The sequence below is a fragment of the Hyperolius riggenbachi genome, chromosome 4 (genome assembly GCF_040937935.1).
Source record: "Hyperolius riggenbachi isolate aHypRig1 chromosome 4, aHypRig1.pri, whole genome shotgun sequence".
Classification (NCBI taxonomy): Eukaryota; Metazoa; Chordata; class Amphibia; order Anura; family Hyperoliidae; genus Hyperolius; species Hyperolius riggenbachi.
In genome coordinates this window covers 225,780,949-225,808,624 of record NC_090649.1, presented here as the reverse complement: position 1 = coordinate 225,808,624, position 27,676 = coordinate 225,780,949, and the positions used below count along the sequence as shown (strand labels likewise).

The window sequence follows — 27,676 nt, the reverse complement described above, 5'->3', positions numbered from 1 at the left end:
GAGGTGAATAGTTTTTTGTTTAATATATACTTACCTCAGTGTTCTAGAGTTTCCACAGACCCCTCTAGGCTACTTTATTCATCTGGACTCCCAACAGTATGTATGCCCCATTTATGTATGCCCCATGTATGCCCCATTCCTGCTCAAGACTGGGACCAGTCGGAGCTCGGCGCATGCACAATACATTCTGTGTGCCAAAGCTGTACTGTGCTTCTGCAAGATTGTGCTCTACAGCTGGGCCTGAGAACATCCTGGACATGCACAGTTAAGAAATAATTAGGACATCCCTTGCGACAGCTACAACACACAGCCGTGCAAGAGTGACTACAGAAAGGGGGTGCAACTGGAGTTCCAAACAGGGCATTCAGAAGCAAGATGAAGGGATGGGCAGACGAATGAAGTAGCCTGAAGGCGTCTGAAGTGTATCTAGAACACAGAGCATATATATATATATATATATATATATATATATATATATATATATATATATATATATTTCCCCTCAGGTTTACTTTAACCTTTTGTGGACCGCACAGCTCTGGCAGTTAAGATCAGAGCCGTCTGTGCCATTTTAAGCCATGTGTTTGCTGTGATTGGCTCACAGCAATCACTGACTGACCGAGACACAAGTTCTGTTGTCAGCAGAATGAGCAGGTCCAGAGGCTCGGAAAGCAACGAGGACAAAGAGAGCATGTGGCACGCAAGGAAAGGATGATTAAAATCTATGCCCTGGCAGGAATAAATGCTCCCAAACAGGGCAGAGATTTTAATCAGCAAGGTCTGGAAGCAGTTAGAGGAACTTTCCTGACATATGGAAGTATGCAATAAATTATTCAGGATACCAACTTTTACTTTAAATATCCTGGTTTCAGCATCAGAAGCACTTCCTATAACTATATATTGCTGTATGTAGTCCCGCCCTAAATATAAATGATACACACACACCAGATAAAATATGCTTTGCAAAAAGTTTACTTATATTATACACAAAACTCCAGAGTTTGAATGACAATGGTAATAACAATGTACACAAAAGGTGTGGCAAAGCATTATATACAAACACTGCAGCATGATGTGAACAATGTATCACAAATACAGTGAATGAGCATCACAACATCAGCATATATGCATAACTGGTACATCAAGATAACATGATCGCAGACCCATATTAGCCAAAAGGCTATAGCAAGGAAAAAATGTCCCCTAATCCAACCAAAGGAGGGATCACCGAGCAAACAGTTACACAATAAAGTTGTTTCGAGGTGTAAACCTCTTGTTCACGGGCGTCGGGCACAAAGTCGGAACAGCAAAAGAGCATTACAGGCAACAACAGTGTCCAGGCAGTGCAGCGATCCTCAGTGTTCCGTGATCTGGCAGGAGTTTAAATATTAGCCAGCTTACTCATCATTGGCCCAATTGCATTGGGGCCGGCCCAGGCTGTGACATATGGGCGGAAGGCGGCAGCCGCCACCCCTTCCATAACATCCTTTCCGCATCCCCCAACCTCCACGATGCTGTGTCCTATTGACTCAAAGCTACCTGCCAACCACAGCACGCGTGATGCAGTGAGTTACGGATGTCAGCAGAGCGTTCCTATGGAAATAGTAAATCTGAAGGGAAGTGGCAAACTTTTAAAATTATTCTCAATCTATCTACTGTATATTGTAATAAATATATCCCATATGGAAACAAAATGTCTAGGAATAAAAAAGGCCTGTATGGATGAATAGAAAGGTTAGAGATAAAATTAAGTGGAAAAATAATGCCTGTAAGGTCCTACAACTGGAAGGGACCGAGGCTGCATTAAAGTGTACCTTAAGTGTCCCAAAAAAAATTAGTTTTACTCACCTGGGGCTTACCTCAGCCCCCTGCAGCTGATCGGTGCCCACGACGAGTCGCTCTGATGCTCCGGGTCCCGCTGGCGGCCACTTCCGGTTTCGCCGTCAGGACCCGTCAGGCTGGGGAACGCGGCTGATACTACGCGTTCCCAGCCAAAATAGCACCCCTATGCGGCCATATGTCCGCATAGGCACCCGTATGCGGACATATGGCCGCATAGGGGTGCTATTTTGGCTGGGAACGCGTAGTATCAGCCGCGTTCCCCAGCCTGACGGGTCCTGACGGCGAAACCGGAAGTGGCCGCCAGCGGGACCCGGAGCATCAGAGCGACTCGTCATGGGCACCGATCTGCTGCAGGGGGCTGAGGTAAGCCCCAGGTGAGTAAAACTCATTTTTTTGGGGACACTTAAGGTTCACTTTAAGCAATATAAGGAGTGCCATAAAAGTTGTAAAAAAGAAATTAGGCTGATAGTGACCTATTGCAACAGGATCTGGATAGGATGGCTATATGGACACACAAATGGCAGATGAAATTCAATGTTGAAAAATGTAAAGTCATGCATTTTGGTTGTACCAATGGTCTAGCAGTGCACCATACAAAATAAACGGGATACAGATGGGGACATCAAACTTGGAGAAGGACTTAAAGAAGACCCAAACCAAACATTTTTTTTAATTCAAAAGATTTAGTTGCACCACTCTGACACATACAAAGATAAATAAACACTCCTTGAAGCCTATGAGCATTTCAGTGCATGCTTTTCACCCTTCTCTTTTCATAACTAGGGTTATACAGGAGGGAGCCATTAGCAATTCCTCCTTTGCCGGACACCTCCTACTCCATCAGTTCGCCGGATTCTGTCCCGGCAATATGAAAGGAAGGGAGGGGTTCCTCCAATAAATGTAAAATATTTTATATTTGCCATCATGCAGCTGAAAAAAAGGCTGCTATTTATTATTATAATTTAGAAAATAGATTTTATTTCTGAAATCTTGTATTTTTAATTTGGGTCCACTTTAAGAGTACCCATCGACAACAAGTTACTCGTATTCAATGCCAAGCTGCTGCAGCTAAAGCTAATACAATTTTGGGATGCATTCAAAGGGAAATAAAAACTTGAGATGCTAGCATAATATTGCCCCTGTTTAACTCTCTAGTAAGGCCACATCTGGAATATGGAATTCAGTTCTGGGCACCACATTACAGGAAAGATATTGCAGTTTTAGAGCAGATGCAGAGAAAAGCAACGAAAATTGATAAGAGGGATGGAAGGTCTCACTTACCAAGAAGGTTAGATAAACTGGGTTTATTTAGTCTGGAGAAAAGACGCCTTAAGGTTGACATACACGTATAGATTTGAAGCAGATTTGACCATCAGATTTCTGTCAGATGCCTGTCAAGTTGAATGTGACAGGAATCTATCTGATGTTTGCCACACACTAGGAACAGATTTCCAATAGATTTCAGAAAGAAATCTATTGGAAATAGATCTAAATGCATTATTGGGCCATTAGATCTAATGCAACTCTATAGGCCATCGATCTGCTGCCAGCAGCAGATTGACCTAGATTTTCATCCTGCCAAATAGATCAAATTGATCAAAATCGATCAAAATTGGCCGCAAATTGATGATCAACAGATTTGATAGAATCGATTTACAATCGATTGATCGATGGCTGAAATTGACCAGTGTATGGGCCCCTTTAGAGAGGATCTAATTAATATGTATAAATACATCAGAGGGCAATATAAAAGCTTGGTGGATTAGTTTTTTTAATCTAGGCTTTCACAAAGGACTAGAGGACATGATCTGTGCATGGAGGAAAAATGTTTGACATTTATTTAGGAAAGGGTTCTTTACAGTAAGAGTGATTAATCATTCCTGCCATTCCTGCCGAGGACAGGAAAAAAGTTTCCTGTCCTCCATATACTTCCTAGAAGCGAGAATTTCGCTTCCAGGGCTAAAAAAAAAAATTCACCAGATGGTGCTTGTGACTTTGTTTTGCAGGCAATTGGGCACACATCTATAGAACTGAAAACACAGACATAAGTATTGATAATGTGAGAAACCTATAATACAATATACAGGTCATTCTAAAAAAATTAGCATATTGTGATAAAGTTCATTATTTTCTGTAATGTACTGATAAACATTAGACTTTCATATATTTTAGATTCATTACACACAACTGAAATAGTTCATGCCTTTTATTGTTTTAATATTGATGATTTTGGCATACAGCTCATGAAAACCCAAAATTCCTGTCTCAAAAAATTAGCGTATCATGAAAAGGTTCTCTAAACGAGCTATTAACCTAATCATCTGAATCAACTAATTAACTCTAAACACCTGCAAAAGATTCCTGAGGCTTTTAAAAACTCCCAGCCTGGTTCATTACTCAAAACCGCAATCATGCGCAAGACTGCCGACCTGACTGCTGTCCAGAAGGCCATCATTGACACCCTCAAGCAAGAGGGTAAGACACAGAAAGAAATTTCTGAACGAATAGGCTGTTCCCAGAGTTCTGTATCAAGGCACCTCAGTGGGAAGTCTGTGGGAAGGAAAATGAGAAGAGGTGACCGGACCCTGAGGAAGATTGTGGAGAAGGACTGATTCCAGACCTTGGGGGACCTGCAGAAGTAGTGGACTGAGTCTGGAGTAGAAACATCCAGAGCCACCGTGTACAGGTGTGTGCAGGAAATAGGCTACAGGTGCCGCATTCCCCAGGTCAAGCCACTTTTGAACCAGAAAAAGCGGCAGAAGCGCCTGACCTGGGCTACAGAGAAGCAGCACTGGACTGTTGCTCAGTGGTCCAAAGTACTTTTTTTGGATGAAAGCAACTTTGCATGTCATCCGGGAAAATCAAGGTGCCAGTCTGCCAGAGTCTGGAGGAAGACTGGAGAGAGGGAAATGCCAAAATGCCTGAAGTCCAGTGTCAAGTACCCACAGTCAGTGATGGTCTGGGGTGCCATGTCAGCTGCTGGTGTTGGTACACTGTGTTTTATCAAGGGCAGGGTCAATGCAGCTAGCTATCAGGTGATTTTGGAGCACTTCATGCTTCCATCTGCTGAAATGCTTTATGGAGATGAAGATTTCATTTTTCAGCACGACCTGGCACCTGCTTACAGTGCCAAAACCACTGGTAAATGGTTTACTGACCATGGTATTACTGTGCTCAATTGGCCTGCCAACTCTCCTGACCTGAACCCCATAGTGAATCTGTAGGATATTGTGAGGAGAACGTTGAGAGACGCAAGACCCAACACTCTGGATAAGCCCTGAGCAGTGCCACAGGCTGATTGCCTCCATGCCACGCCGCATTGAAGCAGTCATTTCTACAAAAGGATTCCCAACCAAGTACTGAGTGCATAACTGAACATAATTATTTGAAGGTCGACTTTTTTTGTAAACACTTTTCTTTTATTGGTCGGATGAAATATGCTAATTTTTTGAGATAGAAATGTTGGGTTTTCATGAGCTGTATGCCAAAATCATCAATATTAAAACAATAAAAGGCGTGAACTACTTCAGTTGTGTGTAATGAATCTAAAATATATAAAAAGTCTAATGTTTAGCAGTACATTACAGAAAATAATGAACTTTATCACAATATGCTAATTTTTTTAGAAGGATCTGTACATATGTACAAATAGAGAACCCTATTGGATCCTACTACAAAGATAACATGAACACAACTAATAGTGCAAACTGACTGACAGATCCTCATTTAGACTTATGCTGGGAATACACGGCTTGATTCTGAGCCATTTTGATGGCTCAATAGATTATTTCCGACATGTGTGATCTCCTGCACGATCCTTTCCATGCTCGATTCTGCATGGAGGACAATGGGAAAAGATAAGAGAATCGAGCGGAAGATAAGAAAATCGCCTGCAGAATCGAGCGTGTAAAGCGATGGGGCGCGGAATCCAGCGGCAAAATCAAGCCGTGTATACCCAGCATTAGAGGGTATTTAGTTTGTAGTCAACAGATCCAAAAGAGTTCCCTGCATTTGATTCTCCATTAGCACGCTACTTCTATGCTGCTGGTCATAATGGGCTCTATTCACAAAACTTCTCATACATGACGTATTTATCACCAAACTGATAAAAATAAGCTTTCATGACCACGACCCGCCCAGAGCACTAACAAGTGCCCAGCCAGCGCAGGAGAGCAGCTGACAGGGGGCAGCCGCACTGCACCTGCTCAGTAGTAGGGAACTGTTCAGGCTTTGGTTGAAATAAAAAAAAAAATCAAGCCCAATCAAGTTGCTGTGCAAGTGGCTCACATTCATGCAGTAACACTGACCTGAACGGGCTCAGCTTTTTCCGTCAGTACCGAGCAGATCCTTGCTACACAGTACATTTGTGAGCCAGTTTTTCTGAAAGGAAACGGGAACGATGGAACAGGTCGATGGAGGAGGATAGGGGGAGCCTATGGAGGACCTATAGGCTTCCCATTCCGAGGTCAGCACCCCTTATGAACATTGTTTTCCTTACAGGTAGGATTTAAGCTGCTCATCTGGGAGAGGCCTTATAAAGTGAAAAATTACTGTGCAGTGTTGGTTTAGAAATGGAGCCAATCGCAACAGCACTAATGTAAAAAAGGCACCTGTAAAAATAGGTGTGGGGGATTGCTGCTTGTAGAATATCATTAAAATTACAGATATTCTAATACTTAATTCCAATAGTAAAATATTGGTTATCTTTACCGATATTTTATTATGTTTTAACCTTACCCTACCTTCACACAGAACCCTACCTCTACCAACACATAACCATTAGACCTTCCTCTACCGATGCCTAACCCTAAGATCTTCCTCTACCAATTCCTAACCCTCAAACTACCCCCCCCCCCCCCCCCCCCCCCAGACCAGGGGTAGGGAAGCTTGGCTCTCTAACTGTTAAGGAACTACAAGATGCATTGCAGGAGTCTGACAGCCACAGTCATCATTAGAGATGGCCCGAACCTCTGATTTTCGGTTTGTGAACCGGGTTCACGAATTTCCACTAAAAGTTTGGTTCGCGCGAACTTCCACGAACCGCAATAGACTTCAATAGGAAGGCGAACTTTGAAAAATAGAAACACTTATGCTGGCCACAAACGTGATGGAAAAGATGTTTCTAGGGGTCTAACACCTGGAGGGGGGGGCATGGCGGAGTGGGATAGATGCCATAAGTCCCGGGGAAAAATCTGGATTTGATGCAAAGCAGTGTTTTAAGGGCAGAAATCACATTGAATGCTAAATTGCAGGCCTAAAGTGCTTTAAAACATCTTGCATGTGTATACATCAATCAGGGAGTGTAATTAGAGTACTGCTTCACACTGACACACCAAACTCACTGTGTAACGCACCGCAAACTGATGTTTGTGTTGTGATTGCCATGCTGGACTAGTGCGCACCATGGCGAGAGTGCCGACCCTGGCGGTTTTCAAGCCCATATGGTCGACCGTATTATCATGGGTGTGCCCCCCCTTCCCCCCCCCCCCCCCCCCACGACACACTCCTTTAGCTGTCGGTCATTGCTTCATTGTGATACGCAAGCCCCTTCACTGCGGCAAGGTAATGATCACGAAGGGGAATTGGCACATGTACATGCCTTTTGTTTTGTTGTGGCAGATGCAGTGCAGCCAGAAAAATTAGGCAGGCATGTACACGCACCAGAAAAATCATTATATCGGCCGCAGCAGCGGCCTTAACAATTCAGGAATCCGCCTGGAGTCCTGGACCCTGTTGGTGGTAGCGGAGAAGGCAGTCAACCGGCCGGCGGGCAGAGATGCTGTGTGTGGAGACTGACTTAGTCTTCGGGCAGGCCTGAGCGTGCTTTGCAGACCAGGTATCCGTGGTCAGATGGACCCTTGACCCAATGCTGTGTGCCAGAGATGTCACCACTTGCCTTTCAACATCACGGTACAGTTTAGGTATCACCTTTTTTGAGAAAAAATTGCAGCCTGTTATCTTCCACTGCGGTGTGTGGCTTTGCTTTTGTGTGCTGCTTTTCCTTAGGTGCTCATCCCATTGCAGTTTGTGCTTTGTAATCATGTGCCTTCGTAAGGTAGTTGTCTCTACGTGGGTCTTGGTCTTTCCACGGCTCAATTTTCAGAGAGTACAGATGGCATTGCTCTCATCTGAGGCAGACACACAAATTTCCACACCGCTGAGCCCTGGGGTGATGGCACTTTGGTGGTGGCGGCCGACTGAGTGTTAAGGGGGTGCCAGAATCAGAGCAGGAGGAGGAAGATATGTCACGCTTCCGTGCGGAAGCTGAGGAAGATGAGGTGTTCTGTGTTAAATGATCAACTACATCCTGACAATATTGGGGGTTGATGGCATGTGCCTTCTTCTTAACACTGTACTTTGGTCGAGGCCTGCCTCTGCCTTTTGTTTTGTCCATATTTGGGGGGATGAAGTGAAAGGTATGCACTGACTTGACTAATACAATGTGCAGTCACACAGGTGCAGTTAACAGGTATGCACGGAGTGGTATATCACACTGCGTGCACTCATGTAGGTAGGTGGTTGCACTGAACACAACAGGTATTACAATGTGCACTTGTCACATACAGACAGGTAGCAGACAGGCACAGTGACACTGCATGCGTTCATGTAGGTGGGTGGGTGCACAGTGAACAACAGGTGGATATATGCAGTGATGGGTAATGTGCACCTGTCACACACAGGTAGTCACTGAATGTGCTGGGCCTGGCACTGACACACACAGTATGAATTATTAAGGCTGTCTATGCGACACAAGTGTCAGTGGGACACACAGAAAAAAAATAGATCACAAGAACAAGATTAGCTCTCAAAAGAGCTGTTGTGGGGTGCTATTTTAGCAATAAGAATCAGCAAGGCGCAAACTAAGAAGCCTACAAGAGCCTAACTAATTTCCCTATGAGAAAGTCTGCAGCAGCTGTCCCTTCTCTATTTACTGCAGGCACAAGAGTGAGTAAAATGGCCAGCGATGCTTGCCTTTTATAAGGGGGGGGGGGGGAGTGACTCCAGGAGGGAGTGTAGCCTGATTGGCTACAATGTGCCTGCTGACTGCGATGTAGAGGGTCAAAGTTGACCCTAATGGTGCACTATGGGGGCAAACCGAGTTTCCGGTAAAGTTCGAGGTTCTCCGCGATCGCGAACCCCCGGAAGTTCGCCTGGAACCGTTCGCTGGCGAACCGTTCAGGCCATCTCTAGTCATGAATAAAAAAGGCAAATGCATGCTGGGATTTGTTGTTTTATCACAGCTGGAAAGCCAAGGTTCCATACCGCTGCCCCAGACGGTGCCTTATACTTAACCCCCCATGTTTCCTAACACTCAACCACCCCCTTTCCTAATCTTAACCATCCCCCCCCCCCACACCCCAACGCAAAGCTGCGATTTGCGGAAAAGAGGAGAAATGTTGGTGCCTAATAAAATAGCTGCTGCGAGGCTTGCTGGTATGCAAATTGTGGCACTACATAGCAGGCATGGTGTAATGCCGCAGTTTGCATATCAGCAAGCCTTACCTGCGATTTTACCCGGCACCTCCATGTGCCAATATTCCCTTATCTGCCGCAAATTGCAGCTTATGAGTACCTATGACAGCGCCATTTTTCCGCAAGGGCTCCTGTGCCCTTTTTTTCCTGTTCCAACCCTTACATCCCTTTTTGCTCCTTGGCCTGCTTTCTCTCATCACCCTCCTTCCATCCCTCCCTCTTCGCAACTCATTATCTCTGTTTTCTCTTCCCCAACAGGTGTTTCCAAAATACCAATTTACCCCATTGAAAAAATTCACTCGAGCTCTTATGCACTACATTAATCTTGCATTCACTTGCACCAAATGCCTTGAACAGACAATCTGTGCTCCCTGACCCTGTAAAGATTGTATGGCCTCCTTTAAATGTTTTACTGAAGCATACCTTTCTCGTGAATCCTGATATTGAAGGCTTATATAGTCTATGATCATAGATAGCTTTGAATACAAAAAAGTTACAGATTTAACATCTTTAAAAAGAGAAGCAGCCTAAGTATTTTTCCATGCAGTGATGGAATAACAGGTTTGTCAGTTCTTCATACAGAATATTTAGTGCTTCTGGTGTAGAGAGGTTTGTAGACATCTGTAATCCGTCCAGTCCCCTTACACTTGCCCACAAAGTGCATCCATGAATGATTCCCTCATCATCTGCTATCAGTTCTGCACAGATACATAGATAAAGTGGAGTGCTGTGGAAGAGCAAGACTTGAAAGATTTATATAAAGCTCTGGTAATAATAGTTCCAGATCTATGCATTGCAGGGGGAACAGTCAGTTCTGTCAAAATAATTCATCATTTCCAGCCCACGGTAAGAAATATGAGGGAAGAAACTTGGAGTTAACTGAAGGGGTTAATGGAGCTTTGCCTTACGGGGCTCAGATTACAATGAGAAGCCTCTTCTTTCCCAGCAGGGTTTTGCTTACATTGGTCTTTAGATCTCACTAGAAGAGCGCTGTATATTTATGTGAGCAAGCACTACATGTAGGTGGAAATAACAGACACAGCAAGGCTTTACACGGACTTTCAATTCTCTGTCTACATTCTGCAGAATAACTCATCTGTAACTCTGTGTTCATGAGGTTCCCCTGTTTTTTCATTTGCCGATGGATGAAAGGAAACACATGGTAACGTTATCAGGACGGCTGTGCAGTAGCAGGACCAGAGTCTGTCTGTGAGCTGAGTTCAAGGTGTCAGAGCGACGCGAAATTGAGCGAGGAACTTGGTGAAACTAACCCGCTCGGGAATGCTGGACTTGTACTGATTACCATGGCACTGTCCAGCTCTGCTTCTCCTATGGACCTGTATCTCCAGCGGCCAGGCTGCAGAGTGCACTGCTAGAGTGGGACGTTACTGTGGACTTGGCTTCAGCTAGAAAGGTTGGTGCTGGTGAAATCTCCAGAGCTTATCTCCAGAGATGCCCCATAGACGGATGACGTAAGCGGGTCGCAGTCCAAGTTTATTGCTCTAAAGTGTATTCGGCATCAGTGTTCTTACTTAAACAAAGGACCAGATTTTAGAGCGTAAGCTTTTGAGTCATGGCTCTATTTAAAATGATAGTTGTATTTCTCTGGGGCTTAGGCTGTCTTGTTCAAGGGTTCGGAGAAAGCCACGTCCATTCCAGCTTTATATACAGACGACTAAGGAACCACGAGAGAAAGGAGATCCAGAGGGAGATCCTCTCCATCCTTGGCTTACCTCACCGACCCAGACCATTCTCACCTGGAAAGCAGGCTTCCTCTGCACCCCTCTTCATGCTGGACCTGTACAACGTCATGGCCAATGAAGAGCAACATGACATATTGGGGTACACGTTGAGTGGATCTATGATGGAGAACCGGGGACTGAGAAGGGGATATTCAGCTGTGGCTAACGGCTACTCTCGAAAAGCCCAGGCTTATCGCACAACCCCACTGACCACCCAGAGCCCACCTCTGGCCAGTCTACAGGACAGCAACTTTCTGAATGATGCGGACATGGTCATGAGCTTTGTCAACCTTGGTAAGCGTTATAATGAACAGTGTACGTTACATTTACCTATTTAGAACAAATACTTTGTTAGCTTTGTTTGTTACAAGTTAGACTTATATAGGAGGGTATATAACATTACCTGTGAATATATGTCAAGGAAGTACTTCTTTAACAAGTACAATTATTGCATCTTCTAGTGTGACTGATATTTGTAACATCTACTGCTGGTTTGGCATTTTTTAATGTATTGTCAAGTATATAAAGAATACGTTGAAAACTAAAGTCGTTGATTAACATTGGGGGAAAATTGCATTACCTGACTGTGCCAAGTAAGTTATTTTATGCTGATTTATAACAGCCTTCTCTGACTCCTCCAGTGTATTGGGTACACCTTATACACTAGAGGCCTGAAAGATCGCCGCCACATTAGTAAATTGCTGCACCTAACTAGTTTAATTCATGAAACTGAGAGATTTGGTGTATTATCTCGCCAGATCATCGGAAATCCAATTCATCAAATCTTCTCTTTACTCGTTAGCTGCTCAGGAGAGGGGGGAACTTTTGACAGGTCACATATTGTACTGATCAGTGCTGCTCTGCGGTTTTATGTTGAATTCTTAACACAAACATGATGTAAGATACAAGTTCACCATATGGTAGAGTTAAAGGAGATTGTTATTTCTTATTATATGCTTCATGGTTTTTTAACAACTAGACAAAAGGTGTATCCCCTATGACCACCGCTTAGTTAAATTGTGCCAATGCCTTTGCCTCCTGCTACTCACAAATGTAAAGAGCTATATTGTGATCTGACTATAATGACAATTATAGAGGAGTGTCTAAAGTTGTAGAATGGAATCCCCTGTTCGGACACAATAAAGAATACTCGCACACCGCGTTTAGATCAGAGTGGGATCTTGCGACATAAACAGTGGAACATGCCATTAGAATGTAAACACTTGCAGCTGAAGGCATTCACCCATGCCATGCTCTACCAATAACAAGTAGTGCCCGGGTCATTTCCTGAGCAGCCTAGCGCTTTTCTAATATTACACTGGGAAGTCTGTGCGTATCAGGCTGTCTGTAACTGCGAGAAAACCAATCCAGGCAGAATTCAGCCTTACTAAATTATATCATCCTAATTATTATTATTATTCCCAGCATCAATAATGCCAATGCTGTCGCTGTGCTCTAATTCCCTGTCAATCCGGCTACTGGAATTGGTAATTTTGTTACAGGGGCGGATGCAGAGGTGGATTGCAAACTACTCGACGAGTCGACATTGGCTAAGCAGCAGGTTACTGATCCCTGCTTCCTAAATATTTTATGAGCTAGTGGGGATGGGGCAGATAATGGAGTATGATTAGATCTCCGATGAGGTTCGTCCCAGCCAGGAATTAAAATGGTCCTCAACTATTTAGAGATGTCCCAGACTGAAGTGAACATTGCTTTATTAAAACTGAAATAAACAATTACTTTTTGAGAATATTAGCCCAACTAGATGAACATAATAATTACTGAATCAAAGTGCTGAAGGTTAACAGATACACATCACTTGAACCAACCAGTTCATTTTGAAATAGATCCTAATATAATCAATCATTTTCAATAATTACATATCTGGCTCAGTGTTAGAAGCAACTTTCTCAACTTCTCAATCGTATTGTTCCATATTGACCTGCACTAAGACATAGCAGTGAATTGGGCAATAACTATATGATAATATCCGTTCATAATAAGGAAACCTGTGTGTTTATGTGTGTATTATTTGCTTTGTGTTTGGACTTCCTATTGTGTTGACAGTCACTTCTGAATCCATGTCCAGTGAGCATAAGCAGCCCATAGGAATTACAAACTGTACCCAAGGAAACAAGGACAGAAGGAAAAAGACAGAAGGAAAAACACTAGTAAAGAGTGAGTGCGCTGGCCGAAGGTGTCTGAGTTGGTGTGATTCAGGAAGGAAATGATTAGGAAGCATGCTACACCCTAGAAGAGTATACTGGGCACGGCTCTGACAAAGCCATTCTGTGCTAATAATATTATGACATAAGACAACACAAGTCTCGAGAAAACTTAAACAGAACCAGATATTCCGAACAAAAGCTCTAATTGTATTCTGACTCTTTTTTTTCCTTCTTCATAAACCTTCCAGTCAAAATCATGTTTGAACTTCTCACCTCTAAAACACATTAACTGGGCCTATGATTCTAATAAACCGAGCCCACTTTAAGCTCAACAGACACAATTGAACATATTCATTGCTTATATAAACAGCTGAGGGAGACTTGGTAAGTCCCAAGGCGACAGGGATCAGCTCGGTGGCTTCTCTCTGTGTCTTGACCCTTGACTACTTTATCACCTAAAAGTAATATATATATATATATATATATATATATATATATATATATATATATATATATATATATATATATATATATATATATATATATATTGCACTTTATGCACTGTAATTAATTTAGCGCTGTACAGGAAATTACAGTCTTTACAACTACCATTCAAAAACGTTTAGCTTCTACAATTATACTTTTTTTCTAATTGTCATATGCTGTGAACTTATTTAATTTTAGAGCATAGAAAATGTCATAGTAAATATTTTAAAACTCACAATTACTATCTACTTTTATCCATCGCTGATCTTTTTGCATTGCCACTCATTTCGATATATATGTAGATTATATATAGAGTATATCATAGCTGTGTGATATATTGTACGGTTATAATTATCAAGAATACATTTTATTAATGTATATGTTGTGCAGTCAGAACTATCAATAATATATAATTCAGTTGACAATAAGTTTCAGTTACTAATTCATTATTTGGGTTTGTACCACCTATGAACTATTTTATGCTGCACAGTAACTTTAGCACATTTTTTTTAATGAACTCTCTTAGTATAGGAGTATATGCCTATAAAATGCACTGTTCAGCTGTCATTGACATAAGTATTTACTCCTAACTAATACATGTTTATCAAATCCTGTATTCATTTAGGGGATAATATTGACTCTTCCCCAGATGAAGAGAGCTAGTTGACTTCTGCACATAATTACCATTAATGTAAATGGGGCCCTATTAGTTTCTAGTGGGTGGCACAGCTTCCTGCAGGTTTTATGGTCAGACGTAAATTGCGATAAAAACAGAAGCAGAGCTTTATGGCCAAAATGCGAGGGAATAAATCACAAGTGGAGGGAAGGCAAATGATTTAGCATATGCCGAGTGATGAATTTTACTTATTAATATGATTTCCACTGGCTGGTGGTGCTTTCCAAAGCCCGGCTCTGCTCGGATGAATCATGATTTAACGACTGAAGGAACTCAAGTGTTTTCCTCCGTCATTATTTAACATGTCTGATGGTGTGATGGAGGGGTACAGATAGGGAAGGTCAGCGCCGTGTCAGGGGGAAACCCAGACCACTTTTTCAAGGGAAGAAGCAATATACTGTATATATGTGTGTGGGTATGCCATATATATATATATATATATATATATATATATATATATATATATCAAAGTATATTCATATGGTAAAGTATAGGGGGGGGGGATTCATTGGTGATTCATAATCCATTCTTAAAAAATGTAATATATAAAAAAAGTTTTTCTTTTTCTGTGTCATCCACTACTTATGCGGATACACTTTGGCATTGAAGCTGGCATGTAGGGATATTTTATATTTTACATACGATCCAAACTGTTATGATTGCTTTAGGATACAGAGACGTCATCTGCCTAAGTTGATCCTCCTATGAATAGTAGATCAGTTAAACAACTAGGTGCACTGAAGGTTATGTGCAGTATCTAGCCCTGTGTGTACAGGGGAGGAGGGGGACATGTTGGCCTGCGCTGTATCAGTAATTGCTGTATTAGCCTATTGTTGTTAATGCTAGTGTAGTAGGTACCTGTCACCGCCATGGTAACACCTCTGGCAATTATAGGCCACCACTACCATTATGACGGGAGATCAAACGGGGGCTGAATGAGATGCACAGCCCTAATGATTATACTTCTGCTACTCCAGAGAGAAGACCTCATCCAAGTCCCAATAAAGCACTTAGTCATCACGCTTAGCGGCAGTGAAAGGGTTTCTGGGTTATGGAGAGGCTGTAGATCAAAGGCTGATTGCAGATCAGGCTCTAGCACATCCTTTTTGCTGTAATTGGAAAAAGTTGCTGATGGTTAGCAGTAGGACTGGTAAGGACAAGACAGCGGATGACGACAGGAGCAGGAAGGGCATCGGGGGAGGACTGGAGGGGACCTGGGGGACTTTCTATATATCTACAAACATTTTTATCTAATTTATCAGCCACCGCCTCCTCCTGAAGCTAAGTAGGCCATCAGCGAGGTCAGACATTCCTCCCCACCAGAAAGCTTCATATCCTTTCTCCTTAGGCCAGCTCATGCTTCAATCAATTGGTTCCGGTTTTAATTTGTACATCAGGGTTGAGATTAAGCTGCAGACATTTGCAACTGATCAGTTTGTGAAGTGCTGGTTGCAGCAGCAGGCTCCCAGTGCAGTAACAGTCCTCAGGCTTTGGGTACAGGGCTGGGTCTATTTCAATCATTAATAAAGCTTTCCCACACTCCTGCTCTTTCTCAATCTTGTTTTCTTCGTGTCCTTTGTTCTTTTTCTAAAGTCAACCTCTTTCATTACTTGACAATTTCATCTGGCCAAAGGCAAGTAAAGTGCCCAACCAGGCAGGTGGAGGCCAACGTTTTTAGCTTTCATCTTCCCCAATACAATGATATAAGAGGCAAGGAATCTTCCTGTCCAAGCATTACATTCCTCAATGCTATTTATTATTACTCCAGGGCTCCTATGTGGTCATTCGGTTTCACTATGTGTGAGTTATTTGACGTCATAGCACATTGTTGGTCTGTGTAGTGTGCTTAGGTTGTGCTGAATTTATGAAGTCACACGACTGTATCGAAGTATAAGATCAATTTGAGTTTCCAATCAAGACTTGTTTAATAAATATTTGGCTCAAGTTTTGGGGAGTGATGGGCAAATATATCTTCTACCTGGTGTATTTATGTTGAAGGAAGAAGTTTTGAATCAGGGTGATGCCATTTATCGGCTGACTTAAAATAATAAGGGCAAGCTTTCGGCTATTCCGCCTTCATCAGACTACACATCCTGTATCCAGGATACTGAATTTGAGTCTGTCGAAGGCAGAATAGCCAAAAGCTTACTAGTTGCTTGTATTCTTTTGATTTAGCCAATAAATGGTATCAACCTGATCCAAAACGTCTTGCTTTTACTGATGGCTAACACGGTACAATATTATGTGTCTGTTGGTGAACCCTCCTTCGGCTTCAGAAGTTATGTGAGCTGCTCAGGAAAGAAAATTGTTGTGTAATTAAAAAGTTTGTGTGAAAACACCACAGGTGCCCTTTCTGCTGACTGTGTGAGCTTTTCAGGTGCTTTTAGCAGCAGATAAAGCCTGCCCTCCTTGCTGTGCCCCCTTGGCGTACATAATCTCATTTAATAACAGTTGTAGCCGTGGGAAAGCTTCTTTCTTCTATGACTATAAGTGGCAGTGTGGGTGACTGGATCACACAGGGGAGGAGATCACAAGCAAACAAGAGGTGTCATTGTTCTCCACCTATATTTATGAATGACTCAGACGGCAGTCCAAGATTATATTTGATTGGTTATGGCGTAAGGTTTCCACATCTCATAGAAAAGGGAACACCAGCTCGGATAGAAATAGATTTTCCGCTTACCTGGCTTGGGAAATAAAAGAGCACAGTTACAGATTGTCCGTGCAGGAGGTTTATGAGATATGAAGGAGACCTGGGGTCACCTCTTCTTCCCATGACACAAGTGATTGATATTCCAGGAGAGACACGGGGGGCGCCTCCTGTGGCTGTAGGAGGTCTGCCAGACGCTTTCCAGGATTGCCTATCTTCTCCCAGCGTAACCTCTCTGAGAATATTTCCCCCCTTCACAACTAATTACATTCATCATCCTACTGCTGTTTCCTCCTATGCGGCTGACACCTAGGAGACTGTGGAAATAATGTACTTTATTGTAGCTCGGCTTTAGGGATGCTGGCATTTCAGCACTGCACATTCCAATACGTTAAGATTCTCAATATGACCTCAATATAACCGATCTCGGAACAGTTGTAATCTTTTCAGAGTCCGTTGCAGGACACACATGATGGTAGCAAGTGTTCTAACCACTATCCAGGCTTCCAGCTACATTCCAGACCTGAGTACAGGAGAAGATCCATCTGCTCTGGGAGAAGTTTTGACTTTAAATTGTATCCTGATGCATTCAGCGGTAGATTTTACAAAGAGAAAACTCACTGCTTTTGTTTAATCCACATTAGATCATTACGCAGAAAAACAATATATCATTTGTCTCAAATACTTAAAACAGCAGCGATGCGTAAAGTGCACTAATGTGCAGCTACATAAGGGAATCAGTCACGTCTCAGCTTCTGGCTGCAGGGCAAACAGCAGGAAAAGTGAAATGCTGATTGGTCCTCCTGTGTTTTTGTTCCCTTCAAAATACTTTAACTTCATCGACTGACGGTTATTGGGGCTGATTTATCAAGGCAGGTGAAACCTGACTGGCTGCTCTTGGCTAAAGTTGCCCATTAATGATACAATATTGATTGTACAAGAATATTGTACAATTACCGCTGAATACTCACCACCCGATGGAGGAAGACTGATCCAGCGACGTCCCTCTCACAACAAACGCTCCATTATCTTTGTTCTGGCTGGCGGGTATTCGCAAAGTCTCATGACATTAACATGATGGGCATGAATGGAAAGTCAAGCGATTGCGGTACTTTGTGCAAGTTGTCAGGGATCTTAAAGATTCAATCCACCATGACGGTCATTATTGCCACGCGGCGCTAAACGACGTTCGAGTGATTGCGCACCTGTACCAACGTTGTGAGATCACGGAAATGATCGCTCGTCGCTCAAAGTATTGCCAGTCATCTGGAAAATCATCGGGTTAATAACCGCGGGGACAAAACAGAATTTCAGCAATAGCAGGCGTATCGCTATTGGCTGAGGCGCTACACCTGCTATTGCTGAAATTCTGTTTTGTCCCCACGTTTATTGCCTGATGAAGCGGGCTTGGTCTGCGAAACGCGTTGCACTTTTGGGGTACTATATAATAAATGTGATTGCTACTTTTCAGACAGTCTTTCGTGTCTGCTTTATGGAGGTAAGTCCACCACTTCCTCCTAGCAAATTTTAAAGGTTTTATCCACTTTTATTCTGCTGGCACCTCTGTTCTCCTATTGCAAGGTCGTGTCCACCCCTGGTGGAGGGGTGATCTATCCCCTTTTTCTCATCTACAGAGAGCGACTTCTTAGCCCTGAGTGAGGACAGGTCTAATCTCCTCACCTGCTTATACAGTGGTTGCCTGTGTGGTAACCCACGTTTGTGAGTATATTCTTCTCACTGATTTGCCTTACTTCGTTTATGTTTTAACATACTACACTATATTGGGCTCTTGGTTCTCTACATTTTATCGGGTTAATAACGTCGTGGGCCTTTATTGCTAATGTACACCATGCAATTCTCTCAGATTGAGGGCTCGATGGATTATTTCCGGCGTGTCTGATCTGCTAATGATCAAGAAAGGCATCACTTTTGTGCAGTACTGATCTCAAAGTTGATCCCTTTCTCAAACAGAAGCAGATTGGACATGTTGGTAATTATCAATCAAGATGTCGATGTGATGGGAAAATTGCATGGTGTGTATCAGCCATAATATGAGGGACTACCTAAAGTATCCGTTCAAGGATTATTCACTCAGTTTACTCTTCTACTACTTAAGGTAGCCATGCACTGGTCGATAATGTTCATCAGTATCTGGCCTATGTCATCATTTGAATCTGCTAGTATTCAATGCTACAAACAATTCTGATCATTTTTTTGGCCAAAATATATAGGTAGAAAAAAAACAACGTTTTGTAAGAAATAATACCTTTTATTATTTTTGGCCAAAATAGAATGATTTGGTTGCCCGCACCTGATGAAAGATGTTGCTCGATTGGCTGTGGGTCAGTAGCACATATCTAGCAGTGTTTGATTTCATGATGAACAATGTGTGGTGTATGCAGTGAAGCTTAAAGTGTACCAGAGAGCAAAGGATCTAAAGAATCAATACTTACCCGGGGTTCCTCCTGCCTCATAAGCACGTGTGAGTTCCTCACCATCTTCCCGCAGTCTGATCAGCCCTGGTAACAGGCCTAGTCGGGCCCAGTTTGGGTCTTCTGCGCATGCACAGACCTCCCATGCATGTAGACCCGGACTGACGTGACTGAACCAGTTAACGGGTGCTGATCGCAGCTGGGTGGTAGGGAGAACAGTGAGGGACTCACACGTGCTTATGGGACTGTAGGAAGCCCAGGGTAAGTATCAATTCTTTAGATTTATTGATCTCTGGTTTACTTTAAACTAACCTGTGCACTGCCACAGCTCCTCCTGTGTCTTCTCTCCACGGCTGGGTGCTCCTCCCTGTCTCTTTTTTCTCTAGTGGTTATGCACAGGTGTCTCTAGCCATTTTGTCACTCCAGGCGAGAAATCCTGTGGCGCCCCGCCCCCCCTCCCCCGTGATTGCCCCCCAGCCCCATATACCCCCACCCCCGTGGTGAACCCCACCCCCCCCCCCGAGACCCCCGAAAATCATAATACAGCAGCGTTTCACCAGAAAATACACTTATTGCGGCATGCACTCACACGCACCACACTCAGTACACACACGCACACACACACACATACACAGTATACACACACACACACACACACACACACACACACACACACACACACACACTATACACAGTACACACACACATACACAGTACACGTACACACACACACACTATACACAGTACACACACAGTACACACACACACTATACACAGTACACAGTACACACACACACCACACACACACACACACACACACACACACTACACACACACACACTATACACAGTACACACACACACACACACACACACACACACACACACACACACACACACACACACACACACACACACACACACACACACACACACTATACACAGTACACACACAATACACACACACACTATACACAGTACACACACAGTACACACACACACACACACTATACACAGTACACACACACACACACACACTATACACAGTACACACACAGTACACACACACACTATACACAGTACACAAACAGTACACACACACACACACACACTATACACAGTGCACAAACAGTACACACACACACACACACAGAAACACACTATACACAGTGCACACACATTACACACACACACACACACATTACACACACACACACACACACACACACACACACACACACACACACACACACACACACACACACACACACACACACACACACTATACACAGTGCACACACAGTACACACACAGTACACACACACACACACACACACACACACACACACACACACACACACACACACACACACACACACACACACACTATGCTGCTACCAGGGGAGGACTGGGACCTTTTGGTCTGTGGGGAAACATAGACTTGAGGCCCATTATTCTGGCAGACTCAGCCCAAATTATCAAGTCGCATTTGCAAATTGCTAGCGATTGCGATTTTGTCGTGCACTAGCCCAAAGAGAGGAGGATCGGAGTGAGACTGAGAATAGCAGGAGATGGAGCAGAGAGCTAATCTGTATTGCAGTCCCAAATTACACAGAGACTAGTTGCCGGTAATAGGACTGCTGTTCCTGCCAGTCTCCCACACAAGTCAGAAAGCAGCCCTCCTGGAGTCTAGGGACTGTCAAAACTTTTCAACCTGTTTAACACCTTGGGCTCGATTCACAAAGCGGTGCTAACCCAGTTAGAGACTTTAGGCGTGATAACCATTTTTATCATGCCTAAACTCAGTTTAGGCATGATAAGTTTAGGCATGATAAATTTAGGCATGCTAAGTTTAGGCATGCTAAGTTTAGATCGCATGCAAAGTCCTGCACGCAAAGCAGCGCCATTAAACTCTATGCAAAATGCACCAGACTTTGCTAGCGCAAAACTTTTGATCAGCTGTGCACTGCGGTGCTAACCCAGTTGGTGCTTAAACTTATCACGCCTAAAAACTTATCACGCCTAAACTTATCACGCCTAAACTTATCACGCCTAAACTTATCACGCCTAAACTTATCACACCTAAACTTATCATGACTAAACAGAGTTTAGGCGTGATAAAGGGCTTTTCACCAGGGTGCTAACTGTTAGCACCGCTTTGTGAATCAGGCCCCTTATCTGCACATGCAGTCATTATAACAATGGGGAGAGAGAGAGACAAGACAGATGTTTTCCCAGGGACCCTCCAGGCAAGCTCTGCATCATGCTGTGTATATTTACCAGCTTGCCTGTCCTCTAATTGCACTTTTATCAGCTAGCCTAGTGTTTCACATTGATGTACAACAACAAACCTGAATACACCAGACCAGCCCTAAATCACTGAATAAAAGGTGGCCTGGGGGGGGGGGGGGGGGGCAGTCCATGCATGGCTGCTAATCGACTAGTTTATGGGATCTCTTAGAGTTTATAAGATTGTACAATCAAGATTGCATAATTGATGGGCACATTTTAGTAGTCCTATACAGCTTAAGTGTAGTCTGAATATGTATTTTTTCTGATTGAAAAAGTAACGACTTGAAAAAGAATGGATTTGCCACACTGGAGCATTTTATTTCTTCTTAGATCTGATAAACAAGAGTGAGATTTTTTTTTTGCTAACCTTGTACTGCTCATTGATATGCAGAATTATGTGCAGCTATCAATATTGTTCTTCCCACTGAGCTGGCTCTTCAGTACCTGTCTTATTCTATGGTGGTACTTGGGTCTCCTTTGCCTCCAAAGGGCGTACGAGAGGAATCGGCACGGGAGACTTGGGCGCAGGATACAGCCGGTATATGACTGATCCTGCTGCTGCACGGCCGTGTTAAATACTATTCCCCCTCCAGGCCATCATGGATGGTGGGGAATTCAATAATTCAGCTTCCAGCAATTGCTGGAAAATGAATTATTGTGTTTTAAAAGTAACTTCCGCTCTGTCTTCTGATGGCGCCGAAGATACTCCCTGTGTGCCCAAGTCTCCTACGCTGGATTCTCTGTGTTCGCTCCGAAGAGGCTATGTGTTGATTGAGCACTGCTGGTTTTGTAAAAGGGTACAACTGATCTAGAACGATGTACTGTTGTTCTTTCATTATGTAATGCTGTCTCTGGTGGTGTGCCTTACTACTTCCAAATCAATCACGATCCTCCTAATGGTAATTCTCCTTTCCAACACCTATAACCTCACCAAAACATTTACCTCTTCCCGACACCTAACCTAACCTCTCCTCCTAGCAGTACCCTCTTCCTGACTCCTAATGTCCATTCCTGTTTTTAATCCTTTCCTAGCACTTAACCCTCACATGAAAACCTAACTCCCTCCTACCCTACTCTTATTCCTGTTAACTAGTGTGTGTGTTTGAATCTGGAAAAACAAACGCAGAACACTAAAATAATGCTGAACACTACATTTCAGTATGGAATAAGAAGACAGGGTCAGGGGGAGTTAACAACTTGCTTCTCACTGTATGTTTCCTGTGCCTCTGATACTTCCTTCTTATGAATTTGGAAGGAGAAAGCGCTGGAGTCACATGTTATACACAGCGAAGTGCATGTAGTGAACTCCCCCAACCTTGCCCACTTTTTCAGTACTAGTGTAGTGTTTAGCATTAATCGGGGTGTTCTGAATTCCTTGTGCTGTTCCAACACCACTCTTAAAGAGTGCCTATCCTTACCCACTATCCCAGCCAATACTCATATCTAATTATTGAATCCTAGTGTCAAATCCATACTCCCACATGGCAAATCCTCTATCAGTAGTACTTTGCCAATACAGTACATTGGTGCTGGCATCATATATACTGTAGCACTGGGGTTCTAACCATACACCCTATGCCAAAAATTGACTGCAATAAATGCACTACCACCCAAACATGATGGTTTCCATGTGAATGTGGTACTGTAACTGGTGTCTGTGTTTGTTGTGTACCTTGCTGGCAGCCCTGCCACATCCGTTTTATGTACATTTCCTTGTTTGCTTACTACATGCACACACTCCATGTCTGGTGGATCAGTAGGTTAATATCTTGTTCACTCTTAGCCTATAGTTTGATGGCATCCATGTATTGATGACATCCATGAACTTCTTTCCATATTCTGTATTTGTGATTATTTGGTGAAGGGGTTTAAGCCTAAGCAGAACAATAGAAACAATACATTACCTTTTTATATGCTTCACTTGATGGCCAGTTGTCTTGAAATAGCTTCCAGTTTTGGCTTCAGCCATCCAATTGAATTATTGAAGAAGGTTCTTAATGTTCTTTTGAGTATGTATAATTCTCAGACATTTACACATTTTATGTATGTGGCATTTATTTTTTAGGTTTTCTTGTAATCAATTCATGCTGTATTCAGGTTGGTTGGTCTAGATGTTGGGCAATTGCACTGTCTTTGAGCCACTAGTGTTTTGAGCCTTTGGGGTTGTTTTTAATGCTCTTCTGACCAGTGCTTAGGGTTCTGCAGCTTCATGGCTCTGGCGCTTGATATGCTTTTCCATGTTGTGGGTAAGCAGGCTATCAGTTAGGAGTTGAATGGTGCTTTTGCCTTGTGGGAGTCTTATAATTATTATCACTTTTCTTCTTTGTGCTTGTGTTTTTGTGAGATTGATGGTTGGTTGGATGGTATCTCAGCTGTCAGGCATTCATTTGCTGTTATTAGTTTCTTTGGCTAGTGATTGTGGACCATATATTGGTCATTTACTGTCCAGATATTTATGCTTTTGACTCACTGTTGGATGTCTGCTATTCTGATCATGATTGATTCTTGTCCTGGGAGACTGCTGCCATCTGCTCTTAGGTCCACTTTGCAGTAGTGTTCTGTATCTTCTCCCACATTCGTATCCAGTACTGTTTAGATGTTGTTGTTGGGGGAGGCTCTGTTTGAATTATAGTGGTGGTAGGGATTGTTAGGAGGACGATTTGCATCTCCTAGTGTGCTCTATAGTTGTTGTACTCCACTAACTCTGGGGAATAAGTCTTGAGGACTGAATTTAGCTGGTTTATACATGATTTTATGCATCGTAGATGGGGATTGAAGTGCACATCTAGTGCAGTTCTTCATCCATCCAGGATGTAATGTGTAGTCAACTAATTTTTCTAATATTAGATGCAGGGCTGGGACACGGTCCTCCAGCACTAGAGGCGGAGATTCCGAAATGCACCCCACTCGAAATGTGATCGAGCCAGTATAGGTAACAAATGTGCTCCCAGCAGGCAGCCCTCCTCCTGAGGTTAGATAGCTCCCCAGTATTAGGCAGCCTTTCTCCACAGTAATAACTAGATGTGCCCCCAGTATTGGGTGGCCCCCCTACCCAGCATAATAGCCAGATGTGCCCCTAGTATTAGCCCCCATCTAGGTATAATAGACAAATGTGCCCCAGAATTAGTCAGCCCCCTACCCAGTATAAAATCCAGATGTGTCCCCAGTATTAGCCACCTCCCCAGTATAATAGCCAGTTGTGCCCCTATACTGTATTAGGCAGCTCCTCAGGCAGGACCAGCTCTGAGGCTATTTGCAGTGTACCTGTCACAGGGAAAAAACATCTACTTTACTTACCTGGGGCTACTTCAGCCCCCCCCCCACTCCCCCCCCCCCCAAGACTTACACGTCCCTTGGTTTCCAAATGTCACGTTCTGTTGATCAGCTGACCCCATCTGAAAGTTCTCCATCTCAGCAGTCACAAGCAACTGTGCATGTGCAGTCCTGGCCATGTGTACTCCTCACTTGTGCTCCCATTGCCCTAAGCATTCTATGCTTGTGCAGAAAGCTCATTAAGATAAGAGCACAAGCAAAGTGGTGCATTGTCTAGGCTAGGCCGCATATGCACAGTAGCCCATGGCAGTCGATCTTTCGGAGAGTCACAGCTAATCAACAGAGTGCAAAGAGCTTAAACTGAAGGACCTGTAAGGCCTCATGGGGCTGGAGAAAAGCCCCAGTAAGTAAATTTTTACTTACATAAAACATAATTTCTGATCACTGAGAAAAAAATAGTTCCTTTTATCTGATCAGAACAATCCCTTCAGTTTGGCTTCAGCTGATTGAACATCAAAAAGGAAATGTGAGGGACCTAGTGGAAAATATTACAAAAATCACGATCAAATACATAAATAAGAGATTAATGTCTCTCCTAATGTCTCTCACAATTGAGCGAGGCCGAGGATACAGGCAGTAGGATACTCACCTCCCCCAAGTTCCAGACACCGGGTGCACCGTTTGTCTTCTCTGCACCGCTGCCACTCTGTACTTTTTGCTTCTCAGATAGGAACTAGAGGATTTGAGAGGCAGGAAGTACAGAGTAGCGGAGGTGCAGAAAAGACAAATGGCACCTGGAACTTGGAGTAGGTGAGTGTATCATTCCTGTTTCCTGTATCCTTACTTGCTGCACTCCGTCACTAAATATGTGGGTGTTTGCACATGCTGCCAGAGCTGTTCACCCACGTCCAGGCCAGCCCAAGGATGCACATGCTGCCAGAGCTGTTCACCCACGTCCAGGCCAGCCCAAGGGTGCACATGCCACCAGAGCTGTTCAACCCGTCCAGGCCAGCCCAAGTGCACAAGTTAGGGCCATTGGCAACGCTGCAGGAAGACGACGCTGCTTCCATTGAAGCAAAACCCTGCTGTGGCCTAGCACAAAATAAAGTCAGGTCGTAAAATCAGGGGACAATGATGGGAAAAATGGTTGTGGTTCCCAACATCCTGGTCACCACAATGGAGGTCAGATAGGAGCAATTACCTACAATTACCACAATAGCAGGGTCCCATATATATATAATAATAAGTGACACACATCACTCTATGTTCTTTGGCTATTTAATTGTATTTATTATAGATTTTGCCTGCTAGAGAGGTTGAACACTGGGGTATTTATTAAGGTGGTCATATACTGGTCGATTTGCCATCAGATTCAACCAAAAGATAGATCCCTATCTGATCGAATCTGATCACATGAATCAGCCTGAAACCGATCACAATCTGTGGAGCTGCTGCTGCTACCCCCCCCCCCCCCCATACATTACCTGTTCCGGCCGGCACGAGTCCCCTGGTCCACCGCTTTCTTCTTCTCCACCTGGTCCCGGCATCTTCTTCGCATCGGCTCCCGGCTGGCATCTTCTCCCATCGGCATCCGCGTATAACTTTCTGTCACTCCAGTGACAGCAGAAGTTCAAATAGAGCGCCCTCTATTTGTACTTCCGCTGTCACTGCAGTGACACAGGAAGTTATACACGGATGCCGTGATGCGGAAGGTGATGGGAGAAGATGTCAGCCGGGAGCCGGGAGGTTACAGTGGGGACTCGCGCCGGCGGAGCAGGTAATGTATCTCTGCTCTATTGCCGCTATCGACGCACTCCCGACCCGAGAAAAATCTTCCGCACGGATGGATCGACGGGAGTCGACGGGAATGATGGATTTTGGACGGAAATCCATCGTTCAGTCAGCGGTGTGCGCAGCGATTTCACGGCCGTTTCGATCATTGTGATCGAAACGGCCGTATTTCGGCGGGAAAATCGTTAGGTGTGTGGGCCCCTTTAGATTGATATTACTGTATTCTATTGTCAAACAATATTTAATTTTGAATTTCCCTGAAAGCTTGCGGAATCTATTCTATTATCCACATCCATATGTGGCAAATTGCTACGAATGTATTTCTATAGTAAGTTAGCTGCAATAATTCATTGCATTTGGTGGTAAATCTAGGTTTAACCCAGGGAGTTATTTCTCAGGTGCATTGTGGGATATACAGACACTGATATCAGAATATTTATGCAGAAAGCACATGCCAATATTACCATTACTAGTGCCAGCAGTGTACTGCAAATTACACAAGTAGCACAACCCATGGTACAGAATTAACGCGAGCATTTATACGGTATTCTGAATTATGCAAGTAGCATAAATTACCATAGCAATGCTTGTGTTATCCATGTACCGTGGTCACGCTAATTGGGTGACGTGCGGTACTCTGGTTGCAGCTGTAACGGTTATATTGCAATGCACTACCTGCGCACGGCAATATTACCGCCGATTAGTGCATCAACCCAAAAATGTGATAACATTTGTTTAAACACACTGCAGACATTATTGTGTTTTCCTTGCATTTGATTTGCACTAACATTGCATTTCAACAATCATTATTGTAAACAGAGTGGAAAACTGACTTAACAGAATGCATAAAAT

At 43.5% G+C, this 27,676-nt stretch overlaps 1 protein-coding gene across 1 annotated transcript in view; it reads left to right on the top strand.

Annotated features, from left to right (window-relative positions):
• The first annotated feature begins 9,936 nt into the window (after positions 1 to 9,936).
• The window catches only part of BMP5 (bone morphogenetic protein 5), a 222,852-nt gene continuing 205,112 nt past the window's right edge, over positions 9,937 to 27,676 (top strand). Inside the window, exon 1 of the mRNA XM_068281400.1 lies at positions 9,937 to 11,351. Coding sequence (XP_068137501.1) covers positions 10,889 to 11,351 — 463 coding nt within the window. The 5' untranslated portion in view covers positions 9,937 to 10,888. The remainder of the gene's footprint in view (positions 11,352 to 27,676) is intronic.